Source organism: Solanum stenotomum, chromosome 4, assembly GCF_019186545.1.
Source record: "Solanum stenotomum isolate F172 chromosome 4, ASM1918654v1, whole genome shotgun sequence".
Taxonomy (NCBI): domain Eukaryota; kingdom Viridiplantae; phylum Streptophyta; class Magnoliopsida; order Solanales; family Solanaceae; genus Solanum; species Solanum stenotomum.
The window spans coordinates 47,077,750-47,093,557 of NC_064285.1; the positions used below are offsets into that span (position 1 = coordinate 47,077,750).

General features: G+C 30.8%; 1 protein-coding gene across 1 annotated transcript; it reads left to right on the forward strand.

Annotated features, from left to right (window-relative positions):
• Nucleotides 1–610: 610 nt before the first annotated feature.
• LOC125862698 (probable glycosyltransferase At5g03795) lies at nucleotides 611–7,239 on the forward strand. The gene is made up of 3 exons (XM_049542821.1): nucleotides 611–941; nucleotides 4,394–4,964; nucleotides 6,735–7,239. The coding sequence occupies exons 1-3, from the start codon at nucleotides 611–613 to the stop codon at nucleotides 7,216–7,218; spliced, it is 1,386 nt and encodes a 461-aa protein (XP_049398778.1). The 3' UTR covers nucleotides 7,219–7,239.
• The last annotated feature ends 8,569 nt before the right edge of the window (nucleotides 7,240–15,808 follow it).

Here is a 15,808-nt window from a genome sequence, read left to right on the forward strand (position 1 = left end):
CATTTGGTGTGTGCTCAATGTTAGGTAATTTTCGACCCACCACGCCCAATGTTTTGCATCTGGTGCATGGACAATTTTTAATTTATTTAGGCTCCAACATTAGGTGAGATGGACCCTACTCTGATACCATGTTAAAATAGGTCTCATACATATTCTAAGAATTTATATTAGTATAAATAATTGATTATATTTAATGGGATTAGGTCAAATCTGTACCCTAACGGTATATATTAAGAAGCAAAAATAAAATATATATAGTAGATGCAAATATTAATGATAAAAAATTAAGGTAGGAAAAGATCAAGTTGACATTTCCAATTAATTAAACATGACATTTCATTTGGTGGCATTATGTACGCTAGAAGATATTGACGAAAATTTAAGAAAGAAAGGGTGTTGAGAGGAGAAATATAAAACGTATTGGGCTCATATTACATTACATTACAATTTATAAGACAAGAATAGTAAAATTGACCGAAAAATGAAACTCAAAATATGAGTATGTTTTGGTTTAAGAGAAATTAAATTATATAAGTCTTCCATTTTCTTAATTTTCTACGCTATATATATAAAGTATAAACCTTCTTCTACTTCATCAACCAGAGAGGGGATGTCTCCATTGAATCGCAAAGGTTCAATATTAATAAAACCAAGTCTTGTAGCTTTGATAACTTCAACTTTGATAGTATTCTACATATTTTCTACTTCAAGATTAATTCTCCTACATCCTCAACAAACATGGATTCACAATATAGATTCATCACCAAAACTAAGAGATTTTGTTGTTGATCATCATAATAAGCCTAAACAAGATGAAGATACTCATCTTTTATTAGCAAATACTAGCACTACTTTGCCTTTGCCAGAACCATTTCCAATTACTAACGCCCATGATCACCGTCATTTACCTAAGCCAAACCTTCAACTCGGCTCTTCAAGAGGTCAGAAAATTCATTAATAATTTCATGTTTACTTTTACTTCATTAATTATTTTGATGTTTAATTTATAAAGTAATCAACTCTAATTTCAAGGGACTTTGTAATTTCGTTATTAATATTTTCTTCAAATTGTTTTTACAAAATTCAGGTTCTATATTCATCTCATATACAATTTTCTTGATAGAAATCATAGCATTCATAGTAAATATAATTTTTATTTTTTAAAAAATAATAATATTTATAAGTAATTTTTTAAAAAATATGGAATCCAAGCGATGACTTTAGTGACCTAGGGGTTAAGACTCCCTGCTCTCCTCCTTTCCATTTTGTGAGAGACACATGACATAAGTTATATTAATGATTAAAATGATTAATTAAAGTAAAATTCTGATCAAGATTTAGATATGCTTTTACCATTTTATAAACTTTATTCGCCAAATTTATGAACTCTGTTCATCTTTTCGTCCAAAACAACATTTGTTGTTAAAAAGAATTGCCAATACTAAAATTATGACGACATTTTTTTCCCGCTAATATGAATCTATAAGTTTAACAGATTATTATAATAACAGAATTGAGCATTATATAGAAAATGTTATAAAAATAATCAATTAACATAATTGAAAATAATTTTAAAATATTGAAGTATCATCGTTCCTACTTATATCTGATTTGAAAGAAAAAGTGCCTAATGATCATTAAAATAAAATCAAAAGATTAACCCTAAGAGAAGTTGAGACTGACTCAGAAATGAAGAACAACGTACGAAAAAAAGAAAACACCGGAAGAAAGAAAACTTTTAAAAATATATTAATGGATAAATAATTCTACAGCTATATTGTGGGATTTTTTAAATTTATATAAAATATTTATCATCCAAATCGTAGTTAGAATTTCACTTTAGTTAATTATCTTAACCATTAATTTTAACTTGTGCAATTTACTTGAAAAAATGAAAGGGAGCCAAATACATATTTTAGAGAATTTGGCTCATCTCTATTACACTTTCTCTCCATTTCGTCAAATATATATATACATGAGAATTGAACTCTACAATATAATAATATAATTTTTGATTACTAAACTCAAGTTTTATGTATTAAATTTTGACAGAGGTATCAATTTGTTGTTTCTCTTTGTTATCTATTTTCTTTTCTTATTATGTAGCATTACTTATAAACCATCTCAAGTAAAGTCTAAACTGGAAACGTCAGTGAAAGTGATATGTATTGATATGTTATTTTATTATGTAATTGTGATAAATTTCTATTATTAGAAATAACATATTGTTAATTTCCTTAATTTGTTAGAGAAGAATGAAAACGTAAAACGTGATATTTTTGAAGTTGGGGGAGGGTTAAGGGGGTGAGCAGCCAGCAGGCCGTACTTCATCTTATCTGTTATTTCGTTCCTTTTATTTAATAATTAATACTCTCTTTGTCTCAGTTTAATTTATATGACTTGCTTTTTTTAGTTAGTCTAAAAAGTATGATATATTTTTATGTTAATCATACAATTTAACTTTAAAATGCTTATTTATCATTTATTAAATGATTTATAATCACACAAATATCTATTATTTATTATTTTTTTTCCTTAAACTTTATATCAAATCAAACTAACTCATATAAAATGGGACGAGAGCCCATAAATTATGTCATTTTCATACTCCTACTTTTTCTTTCAACATCAGCATTAGCTGTTGAGTATTACAGGATGGGCGGCTACCTAGAATATTCTCCATCATCCTTCATTAACATATTAGTTCACCATTTTAGAAAATTATTCTTTTAACAAATTAATCAGATTCCCTTTTAGAAGTTGTACACATCAATTTGACGTATATTATATTTTTTTTAGTTTGAAAATAGAAAAGGAGTATTTCAATCCATTAAAGCAAAAATTTTGACTTTCAAAAAGTATTAACAATAAGAATGGACTTTCGTAAATCAATTCAAGCTGAAATTGTAAGAATTTTGAGTAATTACTCAGTGTCGGGCAAGTGAGTAATAAGATGAGAATTTGTGTTATCGTTATCTTAGCATATTTAATATATTTATTTCAATACTTTTTTCTTACACAATTTTAAAAATATCACTCCATTGTGAAGTAGTATTAATATGGAAATCATTATTTTTATGCCCAGTTGGTTAGAAAAGTGGTCCTAAAGATCCTCCCAAAACTAAAAAATAGCATGTCCCGATCATAAAGAAATTATAGACAATTTTTTTACTAAAGCAACTATATATTATGATGTGTAACGGTATACTACTGAGGGCCGGCTCTATTATAAAGTTATTAAATCAACGATTTGGGTTCTACGATTTTCTAAAGATGTGTTTTGTATAGATATGGTATTTCCTCACTCCATTTTATATTTTCTTTTTCAGTTGGTAAAATGAAATGATACATTTCTATATTTAGTAGTAATTTGACTTTAAAATGCCTATTTTATTTTTAATGAAATATTTTTTAGTCACACAAATATCTGTCTTATTTTAAGCCACAAATTTCAATTTTTTTTTATTAGACTTTGTGTTAAGTCAAACTAGCTGATATAAATTGGGACGAATAGAGTTTTTTTTCCTTTTAAAAAAAGATAATCTTACGTACTATTAAATTTGAATGAAACTTTTGAGGAGTCCGTAAAATAACTTTTTATGTTTTAAGGTGGAAACGCTGTAACAAATGAAAAATTAAATAGTTTTTAAGTAATTATTCTATTTTTTTAAAATGTGGTTATCTTTTTTTTTTGTTTGCATATTCATATCCTAATACTAGTAAATAGTATGGAGAATGGACCCATATTTTTATTTATCTTTTTCATTTTCCCTTTTACTATTCTTCTTCTCTTTTTTTTTTTTTTTTTTACATATATTGAAATCTAACCAAACCTTCAGTATCCGGTAAAATCATTGTGTTTTTTTTGCTTATAAAAAGATCAAAATTTATTTTTTGCTGTTTTCTTCGAAATTTAAAGCAACACAAATATCAATCATTATATATATCGAAACAATGTAATACTATTTTGATATTATTAGACATATCAACTTATCTAAATTTTTTATTAGATTTTATTATTTTAATATTATAATCTATTTTTGCATTAAAAAATTGTCTGTATTGATATGATTACTTCATAAGTATATTTATTCTTGTTTTAGTTAAATTGTTATTAGTATTTTATTAAATTTAAATATGTCAATTATAAAAATATGAATTTGAATATAAAATAAAAAAAAGCTAGAAAATTTCATACTTGAAAAAAAAAAGAGGATCTCTTTAATTATAAATTTTAACTTTAGGCGCTCAAACTTGTTGAATGGATCGATACCAGTATATTTAGTTAGCAGGTGTTCATCATCATAATAATAATTAATACAAACATTAGAATGGGAAAATGTTATATTTATATTCTATAAATTAAACCATACATATTATTTTTGGCTTTCAGAAAAAAAGGTTGAGATGAAGAAAGAGATTTTTCATGACAAGGATGTATTCAATGAAGAATACAAGGAAATGAATAGAAGCCTAAAGATATATGTATATCCGCACAAGAAGAATGAGCCTTTTGCTAATATTTTATTAGCAATTGATGATGAACCATCAGGGAACTATGCAAGTGAGAGTTATTTCAAGAAATCCCTTTTTAAAAGTCATTTCATCACAAAAGACCCCAAAGAAGCTGATCTTTTTTATCTTCCATTTTCTATAACAAATATGAGAAATGACAAGAGGGTAGGGGTTGGTGGAATCCAAGATTTTGTCAAAGAATATATAGTTGAGATAAGTGAAAAATATCCTTATTGGAATAGGTCAGGAGGGGCTGACCATTTCTATGTTGCTTGTCATTCTATTGGAAGGTCAGCAATGGAGAAAGCAATTCATGTTAAGTTAAATGCAATCCAAGTTGTTTGCTCTTCAAGTTACTTTCTATCTGGTTATCTTCCTCATAAAGATGCTTCCATTCCTCAAATTTGGCCTAGAAAAGGACCATCCCCTACAAATGCTCCTTCGCGGAGGTACGTGCATTATATTTTAGTCCCTGACGCCTTTTTAGTATGTTCTAAAAAGAATCATGTCATTCCATATTTAAAAGTACACTTTAAGCTTTTCAACATACTCTTAATGATATGTTCTTACCTATAGATAGCCATAGTAATGTTATAAAATATTTAAAATCATATGTTCTAATTAAGGACATGTTTTATGTGTAGATGTCTTTCTTGATCTTAATTAGGTAGCCAGGAAAACACAATCATATAAAATTAAAGAGTTTTCATTTTATATATTGTCAGTGTAAACTTTTTTTTTTTTTACACCATCAGATCATGTAAATAATATTGAAAGGTAATTAATTAATTAGTCTTCTTAAAATATAAGAATATTTAAACTCTTGCAAATAAGATACTCCCTCTGTTCCACCTTATATGTTCAAAAAGAAAGACACATTTCTATATTTAGTACTAACAATTTTACTTTAAAATGTCTCATTTTACTCTTAATGATATGATTAGTAAGCCACACGAAATTCTATGACTTATTTTAGATCACAAATTTTAAAAATCTTTTTTTTTTTATTAAACTTGGTATTAGGGGTGTAAAAAACCGAACCGAAAACCGAACCAAATCGCAAACCGAGAAAAAAACCCGACTAGTGGTTGGTTTGACTTGGTTTGGTATTGGAAAAAAAAATCTGACTATATTTGGGTTGGTTTGGTTTTAACTAAAAAAAACCAACCCAACATTATATATATAATTTTAAAATTTTATTTTATACATAAAAATATTTACTTTGATATAATTTTTAAATTTTTCTTATACTTTTTCATAGTTTTAATCTTTTAATATATTATTAATTCAAGTTTGAAACTTATAATTCTAAATGGTTCAATAAAGATTATAGTCCACAGATAAAGCTTAAATCAAAATTAAATTAATACTAAAGGAAAAAAAATAATCAATTCAACACTAAGAATGACAATTATATTGAATATTTGTTCTATGGTTTTACATTGGTTTATTCAAATACATAATCTAATTTTAATTTCCTTTAATATTTAGTTATGTAAATAATACTTATTAAACTTATTTTAGCATGATTTAGTACTTTTAAATTATGATCATTTTCATTATGACTTGTTAATTTGCAATATTTTTTTTACGCGATTTCATTATTATTATTTTTTGTTGGATATTTTAGTATCATTACTCATATAATATTGTGTGTTATTTTCTTAAGAAACACCTTAGATAGTTGTATTTTGATAGGATTAAAGAAATATTTGAAGTACAAGTAAATTATATGTTTGTATGAATATTTTTCTGGAAAAAAACCCGAAAATCCGAAAAACCCGAAAAAACCCGAAGTTGAAAAACCGGAGTTTTATTGGTTTGGTTTATAAATTTAAAAATTCGACACAAATGATTTGGTTTGATATTTGAAAAATTCGAACCAACCTGGTCATGTACGCCCTACTTGGTATATATAAGTCAAACTAACTCATATAAACTGAGATAATGGATTAACTTGTTTGTGTTGGTAAATATTTATACTAATGGCGTATATTTTTAAAACTCAGAATTACCTTGTACTTTTCTTCTGAATTCTTTTTTTTTTACCCTCCCTAGGAGCTCACACCCCTTTTGCTATCTTGGTGACTAGAACTCGCAACCTTCGGGTTGGAAGTGAGGGGTGATTACCATCCGAGCAATTTCCTCTCGTCTTCTAAATTCTTAGAGTATTTGTGATTCAATATTTTTAATTTGCATGGAAACATGAAACAATTCAGGAAAAAGTTAGCTTTTTTCGCGGGAGCAATGAACTCGAGAGTACGTGAAAACCTGGTTGAAACATGGAGTAATGATTCAGAGATCGTAGTCCACCGCGGCCGCATGAAAACACCATACTCAGAGGCGTTATTGGACAGTAAATACTGCATTCACGCTAAAGGTTTTGAGATTAACACTGCACGAATTGGTGACGCTATTTACTACGGTTGTGTTCCAGTCATATTGTCTGACCATTATGATCTCCCATACGCTGACATTCTTAATTGGGAAAGTTTCGCCGTCATTGTTTCATCCCTTGATATTCCAAAACTAAAGCAAATTCTTCAAGCAATAGAGTACCATCACTACGTCAAGCTTCAAAACAATGTAATGCAGGTGAAAAAGTATTTTCAATGGAACTCTTTTTCCAAAGATTTTGATATTTTTCATATGGTTATGTATGAGTTGTGGATTCGACGAAGTCATTTGCGACACATCTACTAACTAAATTGTAAAGGATTTCTATTTCTTGAAGGACAATATTTCAGTTTTTCTCATAAGAATTGTTGGTGTTATTTGAATATGTTCTATTTTTAGCTAATAGTAAGTATGTTTGAGGCCAGTTGACAAACAACATTTAGCTAATGTGGAAAACTTTATTATATGCCTTAATTACCTAGTGTTCATGCACAAACTTAATTTGGGTCCAATCCATGGGCGGAGCTAAACTTTAGCATGTCAAAAAATTATTGCGAGTATATATGTTAAATATCAATAGTTTTGGATATATATAAATGGTTGAATAACTTTAACATGTTAAAGAAAGATAGATCAATGGTTAAGGGCTTAAGGCTGTTCAAAGTTGTCTCATGGGCCTGGGTTTGAGCCCAAACTAAAACATTTTGTTTAATTTTTTTTTTTAGTTTTGTTTTTAAAGAGAAAAAAGGTCGCCTCAAGGGCTTGGGTTGGAGCCCAGATTAAGATGTTTATTTAATTATTTTTTTTAGTTTCGTTTTTTAAGAGAATAATAGTGATGTTTCAATCTTTATAATATCACCAACAAGGTTTATTTTTTTACTTTTCATAAAGTATGAACACCCTTGATGAAAATTTTAGCTCCACCACTGGTCCAATCCCCTTTCTAGGATATAAAAAGATCCACACACTATTAGTGTTAGTCATGTGAAACACATCTATAATAACAATCCTAACTGGAACAAGAATAGTATACTCATTATTAATAATGAGTCATTAACAACAACGAACGTATAATATAATTTGTGTTGAAGAATTGCTTCAAGTCGAAGTAAGTTTCACTTGAAAACAGAAGCCAAATTAATATCTCATGAACTAGATGTCATTCTATAGTTTATTTATGATACCGAAAAGGTCTAATATGCCCCTCAACTATTTGAATCGGTACAAAATTATCATCCATCCATCTTTCGGGCCCCAAATACCCCTAACGTCAATTTTTTAGCTCAAAATAATCTTATGTCTAATGGTCTGTAATCATAAGGTGGATGGAGGACACAATATTGTACCAAATCCCATAGTTTAAAGGCATTTTGAGCCCTTTTCTGTTAAAATAGCTTGAAACTACTTAAGATTTATATGATTGACATGATTTTGGATTCGATAGTAAAGAAAAAATAAAAAGGATAATCCCCTTCACTTTTTCTCCCTTCCACTTTTTTTCAATTTTGGATCTTGTACAATTTGAAATTTTAGTTCTTTTTTTCAACTTATGACAAAACAAGAGAGAAAAAGGAGGAAAATAACGACAACATTCATATAGAAAGAATTAGTTCAATAAAAGATGATTTAATTAAGCAACTATGTACTTATACTACATTTTTCTTTTGTGTGTACCCATAATTCAATATAAAAGAATACAAATTATAACCTTTTGTCCTATCCCACCATGATAATAATACAAATTAAAAGAATATGAATATATAAGTTTATTTCAAGTTTGAGTCTCTGATATTATTGTAATAAAGAATAAGAGATTCAGAAAACAATAAAAAGGAAATGAACAAGACATTTGACTAATTGATAAAAAAAATTATATTAATATTAGGGTTACAAAGTGTGGATAAATTTCACGTTCATCATATATCAGCCTATATTGAGGAAACCACGAGCTAGATAGAAAATCGAATATCTCCCACTTCTCTTGTCATGGGCTAGAACCAAAAGCAGTATTATGTCAATAACAAATATAATTCACACACACAAATAATTTTTGCGACATGCAAGCATCAATAGTTGTAGTAACCTTCTAGGTCATTTTTATTCATATTTTTTATGTTTAGAGTTTTCATATAGCTCCCCAAGTTATTTATGACTTCTTGGGACTAACATGACTTTCACCACGCAGTTTGTTTGATGTTTATGCAAATTTATGTGTTTTGGTGCTTTTGAAGCTAGGGTGTTTGGCTTTGGTCAAAACATCACATAAATGACCTTACAATGCAATTTTGATGGTTTTATTAGGTCTAAAATATTGTTTTTAGTCTCGATAGACCTTTGGTTGGGGTTCAAAGATTTTTGTGCTTATTTCGAGCTATCTTGTGGCTTTTGTTAAAATGGAGCTTGAGGTGTGACCCCCCTTTTCATAGAGAAAACCTCTATTGGAAGTTTTTTTTTGACAATTTTATTGAGTTCTAAATAACACTTATGGTTAGGTAGAATACCCTGATTGCATTTGTGAGACTCCGAACAAATCCCAAGAGTCCATCCTAGACTTGGAATTTTATTGCAAATCTACTAATGCACTAGCCAGTACTAATGCATCTACTTCTATTAAGATAGGCTCGGTGGAGTCATTCTGTTTGATGGGCATCACTTTGACGATTCTGGATCACTTAGTTGGCCCTTACTCTTACGAAGATTGATTGCTCCTATAGTATCGCTCCAGTGGGACCTTGGTTGCTTCTATGGAGCTGGTGGATCCTGCTGACCACCATCCTCCAAAACCTTTGTTGCACTGGCAATGGCGATATCACTTCAGTGACCCTTGGTCCATCCATTTTCTAAAAGAAGAAGAAATGGTTGTGAGCTTGGTCTTAGGAAATTTCAGTGGGATTCTTGTTTGAGTTGGTTTTAGCTTAGGAGAGTTGCTGAGGTTATCAATCTCTCTTTGAAACCTAGAAGTCTCTTTAATTTCTTTGGTCTTTGCTTGAATATGGGTGTTCTAGAGCTAGTTGATTGTGGACTGTTTTAGGCCCAGGTTGAGCTCAAATTGTTCCCCTATTCGGGGAACAAGTTCCTTGAGCATGTGCGGACCTATTGACAAAGTCTATTCATTGATTCTTTGGATGGGTCCCATAATCCCATTATTAACTCAATTTTGAGGTTGAGATTTTTCTATTGCATTATGGGTATCATTTAACTTTATTAAAGCCTTGATAGCTTATTTGAGAGTGTGGCATCATTAAGAGGCTGCTCAAAAAGGAAAAGTCCTATTTTAGAGAATTTAGAGTGTGCCACATCATAATCTAGGTAGGATAAGACTTAGTAATCTTAGACTTTGCTTGTTGGTTTCTTTAGCATGATGATTTGCTATTTTTTTGTTTGGGTTAGATAGTAGGACTATTGTTGTTACCCTTGTTTCTTTTGTTTAGACTTATTTTGGGTATATTCAGGAATATAATATTGTATACTCTTGTCTTTATTGATATTATTACTTCCATGATCGGTATATGGGTTGGGATTGTCTTGTTATGCTTGTTGAAGACATAAGCCTTTGGTTCGCTAGCGTGTGCAATAGACTTTAGCCTTAATGGCTCGTGTGACCTAGGGTTGGCCTAAATAAGTCTAGGGTTATATGTGACCCTTTAGTTGGACTTGAACCTATTTAGTATAATATATAGGATATTGTGGTATGTGTAGGTACTAAGCCTTATTTTTGGTTTTGGTTCTCCTAGTGTGGAGGGACCTTGCGATGTAAGATTTTGAGAAGGATCAACCCCTTTTGATATAGCCACCCTAATATAAGAATTCAGAATTGTCTAGGTTTCATTGTAGTTATATGATATAAGATTTTAGGAGTTGGTAGGTTTTGTTATAGCTATGCCGATGTAATTTTAGGGAGAAGTTAGGTTTCTCTGTGGCTAATTATGTAACGTTTTGGATGATGCTAGCTCTTTTTGTAGCTATCAATTGTTAGATTCTGGAAGTGGCTAGGTTTCATTTTAGCTAATCAGATGTAAAATTCTAGAATTGAATAGGTTTAGTTGTATCCATCCCGATGTAAGATTCCGGAAGAAGGTAGGATACTTTATCGCAAATCCAATGTAAGATTTTGGATGATGCCAACTCTTTTTGAAGCTATCCCGATCTAAGATTTCTGGAGAGCCTAGGTCCTGTTATGGCTATCTTGACATAAAATTCCAGGACATGATAGAACTCGATGTATCCGTTCTGATGTTAGATTTCACGATGAGCCATACCTACTTTGCGACTATCTTGATGTCAAATTATGGGAAATTCCTTGCTTGAGTTTCATGTTTGTGGTTCATGGTTGCTTTTGGTATCATTCTTTAATAGTGTTAGAACTTGTGTGTACCCATTAGGCTTATGAGGTCTGTGCCACGTAATTTCTTCGACTTGTCTAAGATTCTAGGATGAACTATATCTACTTTGAGACTATCCTGATGTCAAATTCTGGGAGTTCCCTAGCTTGAGTTTCTTGCTGGTGGTTCATGGTTGATTTTTATTTTTTTAGTGGTAGTACTTGTGTGTACCCATTGGGATTATGAGGTCCTAGTCAAGTAATTTCGTCTACTTTTCTGTATATGTACCTTCTAGGCTTTCAGGTCTAGTTAGGTTATGGATTGCTTAAATTACTTTGGTATCCTCTTTAAATTTTCTTGATATGATTTATGATTACATTACTATTATTGCTTGCTTCTACTACCTTACATTCCATTTTACTTGTATCTTATTGTGCTTTTGTGATCTCGAGCTCTGCCGACCCATGTTAGTTACTAGTTGCCAACTATACTGGTATTTTGTAATACCCCAAAACTTTTAAAGGTAAAACCTGAACCATTCTTTATTTGCGTATAAGGTCATATCGGGTGATTATTAAATTGCTCTTATGTGTTAAGGTAAATTATTTAGTATGAGAATAAATTTGAACATGAATTAAGGTCACAAGAATCCCCTCGCAGAAAGTTAAGTTGAAAGCTTCCTTACTGATTAAGTTTTGATATAAGATTCTACTTAGGTCAACATCAAACAGTCATATCTTTCAAAACACAATGAGTTAGGTTATCCATGACCTATCAAAATGAAGAACCATGAGTTCTCTTTCAAAATCCATCAAGTTTGGCTTATTTTGAGTTCAGAGTATAAAGTTATGACCATTTTATCAGAGACTACCACATTAGAGTTTCCTGAGTCAGTTCCTATGAATTCCTTCCACATGCCATAGAAGTTTCTACAACCCATACTATCAAATCGTGGAAAATTTTCAAAAAGTCAAAATTTGGGGTCAAATTCCTAAAATCCATCTACGGGTGGTAGAAACTTCTATGAGCTATAGTTTATACCCGTAGAATGAACTTTTGAGCCTTAAAATTCAGTATGAATTATATGGGTTGGATCTATGGTCTATAGAAACCTCTATGGGTCATAGTTTTGACCTGTTGAGATTTTGAGCCTTAAAATCTATTATGAATTTCATGGATGTGATCTACTATCCCTAGAACAAACCACGAACTGTATATGGCGTCATGGAAAGTTTTTGACAGCTTTTTAAGAGGGGTAGTTCAGTCTTTTAAGCATAGACATTGACCTTTTTACACCTAAATTAGGTTCTAAATAGTATTAATCGACCCTATTACTCTCATTAACACTTCCAAGTCTTAGAACAAGGATCAAAGAGGAGAAAACTAGGGTTTTCAAGTGGTCTTTAAGTTTTTCCAAGAACTGTATTCTTTCGGGTATGTAACTCTAATCATAGTGTTGGACTAGTTCGTCCTCACACCCTACAGCTCAATCCTTCCAGTATAAGTTAATCTAGGATTATACCCTTAGTTTCAAGGATTCTTGATATGAGTTATGTTGTTGAGCTTGAGTTATGAATCCTTGATCATGAGTTTTATATATTATACGTTGAGATCATTGAGTTGTTGTTCATGTTTGTATTCCACATGAACCCTAATTTATGAGTTTTGACTGAGAATCTTTTGAACAAGCATTTGTTTCATAAATAAATTTTGAGAAGTTAAAAGCTAGTTCAAGTGTAAAGTTTATGCCTAATTTTGAGAAAAGTTTAAGGGAGCTATATGATTCCCATATGTTTCATTTATATAAAGAGAAATATTATTAATTTAAGAAAAGTAACGAGTTTTCAAAAAGATTTAGTACAAAGTAGTTACCTCTTAAAGATGTCCTTTTAAGAACTTATCTTAACCAGAGAGTATTTTTATAATGAGCATTGAGCTATACATATATATTTTTGGGAGTAGTATTGAACACCGATATGGAAAAGAGTTCAAATAACTCACATTCCCCATAAACCACTTAGCCAGCGTAGGATAGGATCATATCAACATTCGGTTGACTTTTCACTGCCTTTGAGAAGGCCTATTATATTAATCCATGAGTTGAGTATATTCTATATCCCGACAAGGTATATGACAATTTCTAAGAGTGTGGGCAAGACGTTGTATCATCATGAAGCTCATAGTGATGGTTTTCAGTTAGAGAATCTCCTACATAAAGTAAAGAGTATTTCATTATCATATGTATATATGTACAGTTCATTGACTTAGCATACTTATTTGTAAAACTTTTAAACGATTTTATCTCCACTTATGCTTTACATTCAGTTGAGTATCATGCTTCATCTTCTTCAGTTTATTTATTTATTTATTTTCCTCAACTATATTACATACTCATATATTCAATGTACCGATTTCATTCAACCTATATCTTTTCATGATGCAGATTCAGGTGTTCAAAATCTTCAGAAAGCGCTCCGTTGATATAACTTTGCACTTGTTGCTAGCTTTGGTGAGCCTTCATTGCATTTTGGAGGACTCCACTTTTGTCTTTAGTTTAGTAGTTTTAAGGTGTCATGGGTCTTTTCCCGACATTCATATTGAACTATAGAGGCTTTATAGATAGTTAGTGTTGAGTTTCTTTCAATATTTCCTTTGAAATATTTTGAAAAAATATTATTGTTTTCACAGTATTTTCAAATAGTTTTCAGTTTACTATTTTTAGATAGTTTGAGTTTTGAGACTTTTTAAATTTATATTTTATTTTAAAGCTTCAATTTTCTTGAGTTAGTCTACCACTGAGTTAGTTTTCCACTAAGTATTCAACCAGATCAAGGATTCACTTGGAGATCAATAATGGTTCTCGAGTGTCGGCCACATCTAGGGTGCATGCTCGGGGAATGATAAAATTGGTATCGGAGCACATAGTTCAAGTGTCCTAGTGTCACGACCCGTGCCTACACCCTGGACGTGGCCGGCACTCGAGTACCATTGTTGGTCGCCAAACGAACCCTCATCCTGGCTGTCTACAAGCAGAAGACTAACTCAAGCATACAAAAGCTTAAAAATTGATTTAAATTTCATTGAACTCAAATACTCAACCTTTTTTTAAAAGTCAGTACAATACTCAAAACAAAAGTAAATACAGAAACTCCTCAACTTTGTCTATCTATGAAGCCTCTACTATTATAAAAAGATATCGGGACAAGACCCACGACATCTCAAAACTACAAACTGTAAGGTAAAGGTAAAGTCCTCCGAAATATAAGAAGGGCTCACCAAAAGGAATATCACATGATCTCAACGAAACACCTGTTGATGATCCTTAATACATGTATATGCATCATGAAACAATGAAGGACAAATGGCTCAGTACATGGAATGTACGAGCATGTAAAGGGAATTCTAAAGCATAAACATAAGCTTGAACTTGATAAAAAGGAAACATACTTACATGTTCTCAACTTACTCAACTAAACTCAACTCAAGAATAAGATACTCAACTCAACTCAAAGGTACTCAACTTAAGATACTCAAGGATAAAGGAACAATAAATGATGCAATATATGGAAAACTTTTAAAAAGTAGATAATAACTCAATTGTATTGAAGAATACAATAATAACTTAATTTGTATATAAAAATACAATATAACTCTGGGGGAGAGTCTCTAACCAACAACCATCACTATGAACTATGATGATACAAAGTCTCGCCCACGCTGCCAAAACTGTCCTATACTTTGCCGGGGTATAGAACCTACTACTAACTGGATCCACTAGTCTATGCTAAAAACATTAATAAATCATCTAAAAAGTATGATTCTTTCTAACCATATTGGCTACATGGTTTATTGGGGCTATGAGTTGTATGAACTCTCCCCCATATTGATGCTCAATACTACTCCCAAAATATACTATCTCATATGTTTAAAAACATAACTCTTTCTGTGTTTTGAGATTATTACTCAAAAATCTTTCTCTTAAAAGAGATGGTACTCAAACTGCTCAAAACTCTTTTGGAAATCGTAGTTTCCTCTCATCTTAAATGTAAAAATATTTACTCTTGGAAATACTTAGTTACCATATATCATTTTTAATAAAATGAACTCAGCTTTACTCTTCCTCAACTCAGTGCTCAAGTCTTTAAAACAAGTTTTAAAAAAAATTGTAAAAAGACTTCTTAAAATAGGGTTCATGCCGAATTATGGACGTGAACGACTCAATTCAAGGTTTTCAATAACCATGCATAGAACTAAATACTTGGTACTTAACAACTCTAGAACCCAAGGAGTCAATGATACTACTCATCTCAAGAATGCTCGACTCGGAGGGTTCATGCAGAATTATAGGCATGAACTACTCAACTCAAGGACTCAATGACACCTCTCATCTCAAGAATGCTTGAATCATAGGGTTCATGAGGAATTATGGGCATGAGCTACTCAACTGAAGGACCTTCATGGGTAACATGTAGTAGCCCCATGATTTGGAATATAATCCCAAAATGATTAGGATTTCAATACTTAAGACTTAGAACTTGAAGATACTCAACTGATGGAGTTCATGCAGAATTTAT

Excerpts from the sequence above, each read along its gene's own strand:
- LOC125862698 (XM_049542821.1), top strand. The coding sequence starts at position 611 with ATGTCTCCATTGAATCGCAAAGGTTCAATATTAATAAAACCAAGTCTT. Across the intron at positions 942-4,393 it reads TCAACTCGGCTCTTCAAGAG|AAAAAAAGGTTGAGATGAAG; the intron begins GTCAGAAAATTC and ends TTTGGCTTTCAG. Across the intron at positions 4,965-6,734 it reads ACAAATGCTCCTTCGCGGAG|GAAAAAGTTAGCTTTTTTCG; the intron begins GTACGTGCATTA and ends GAAACAATTCAG.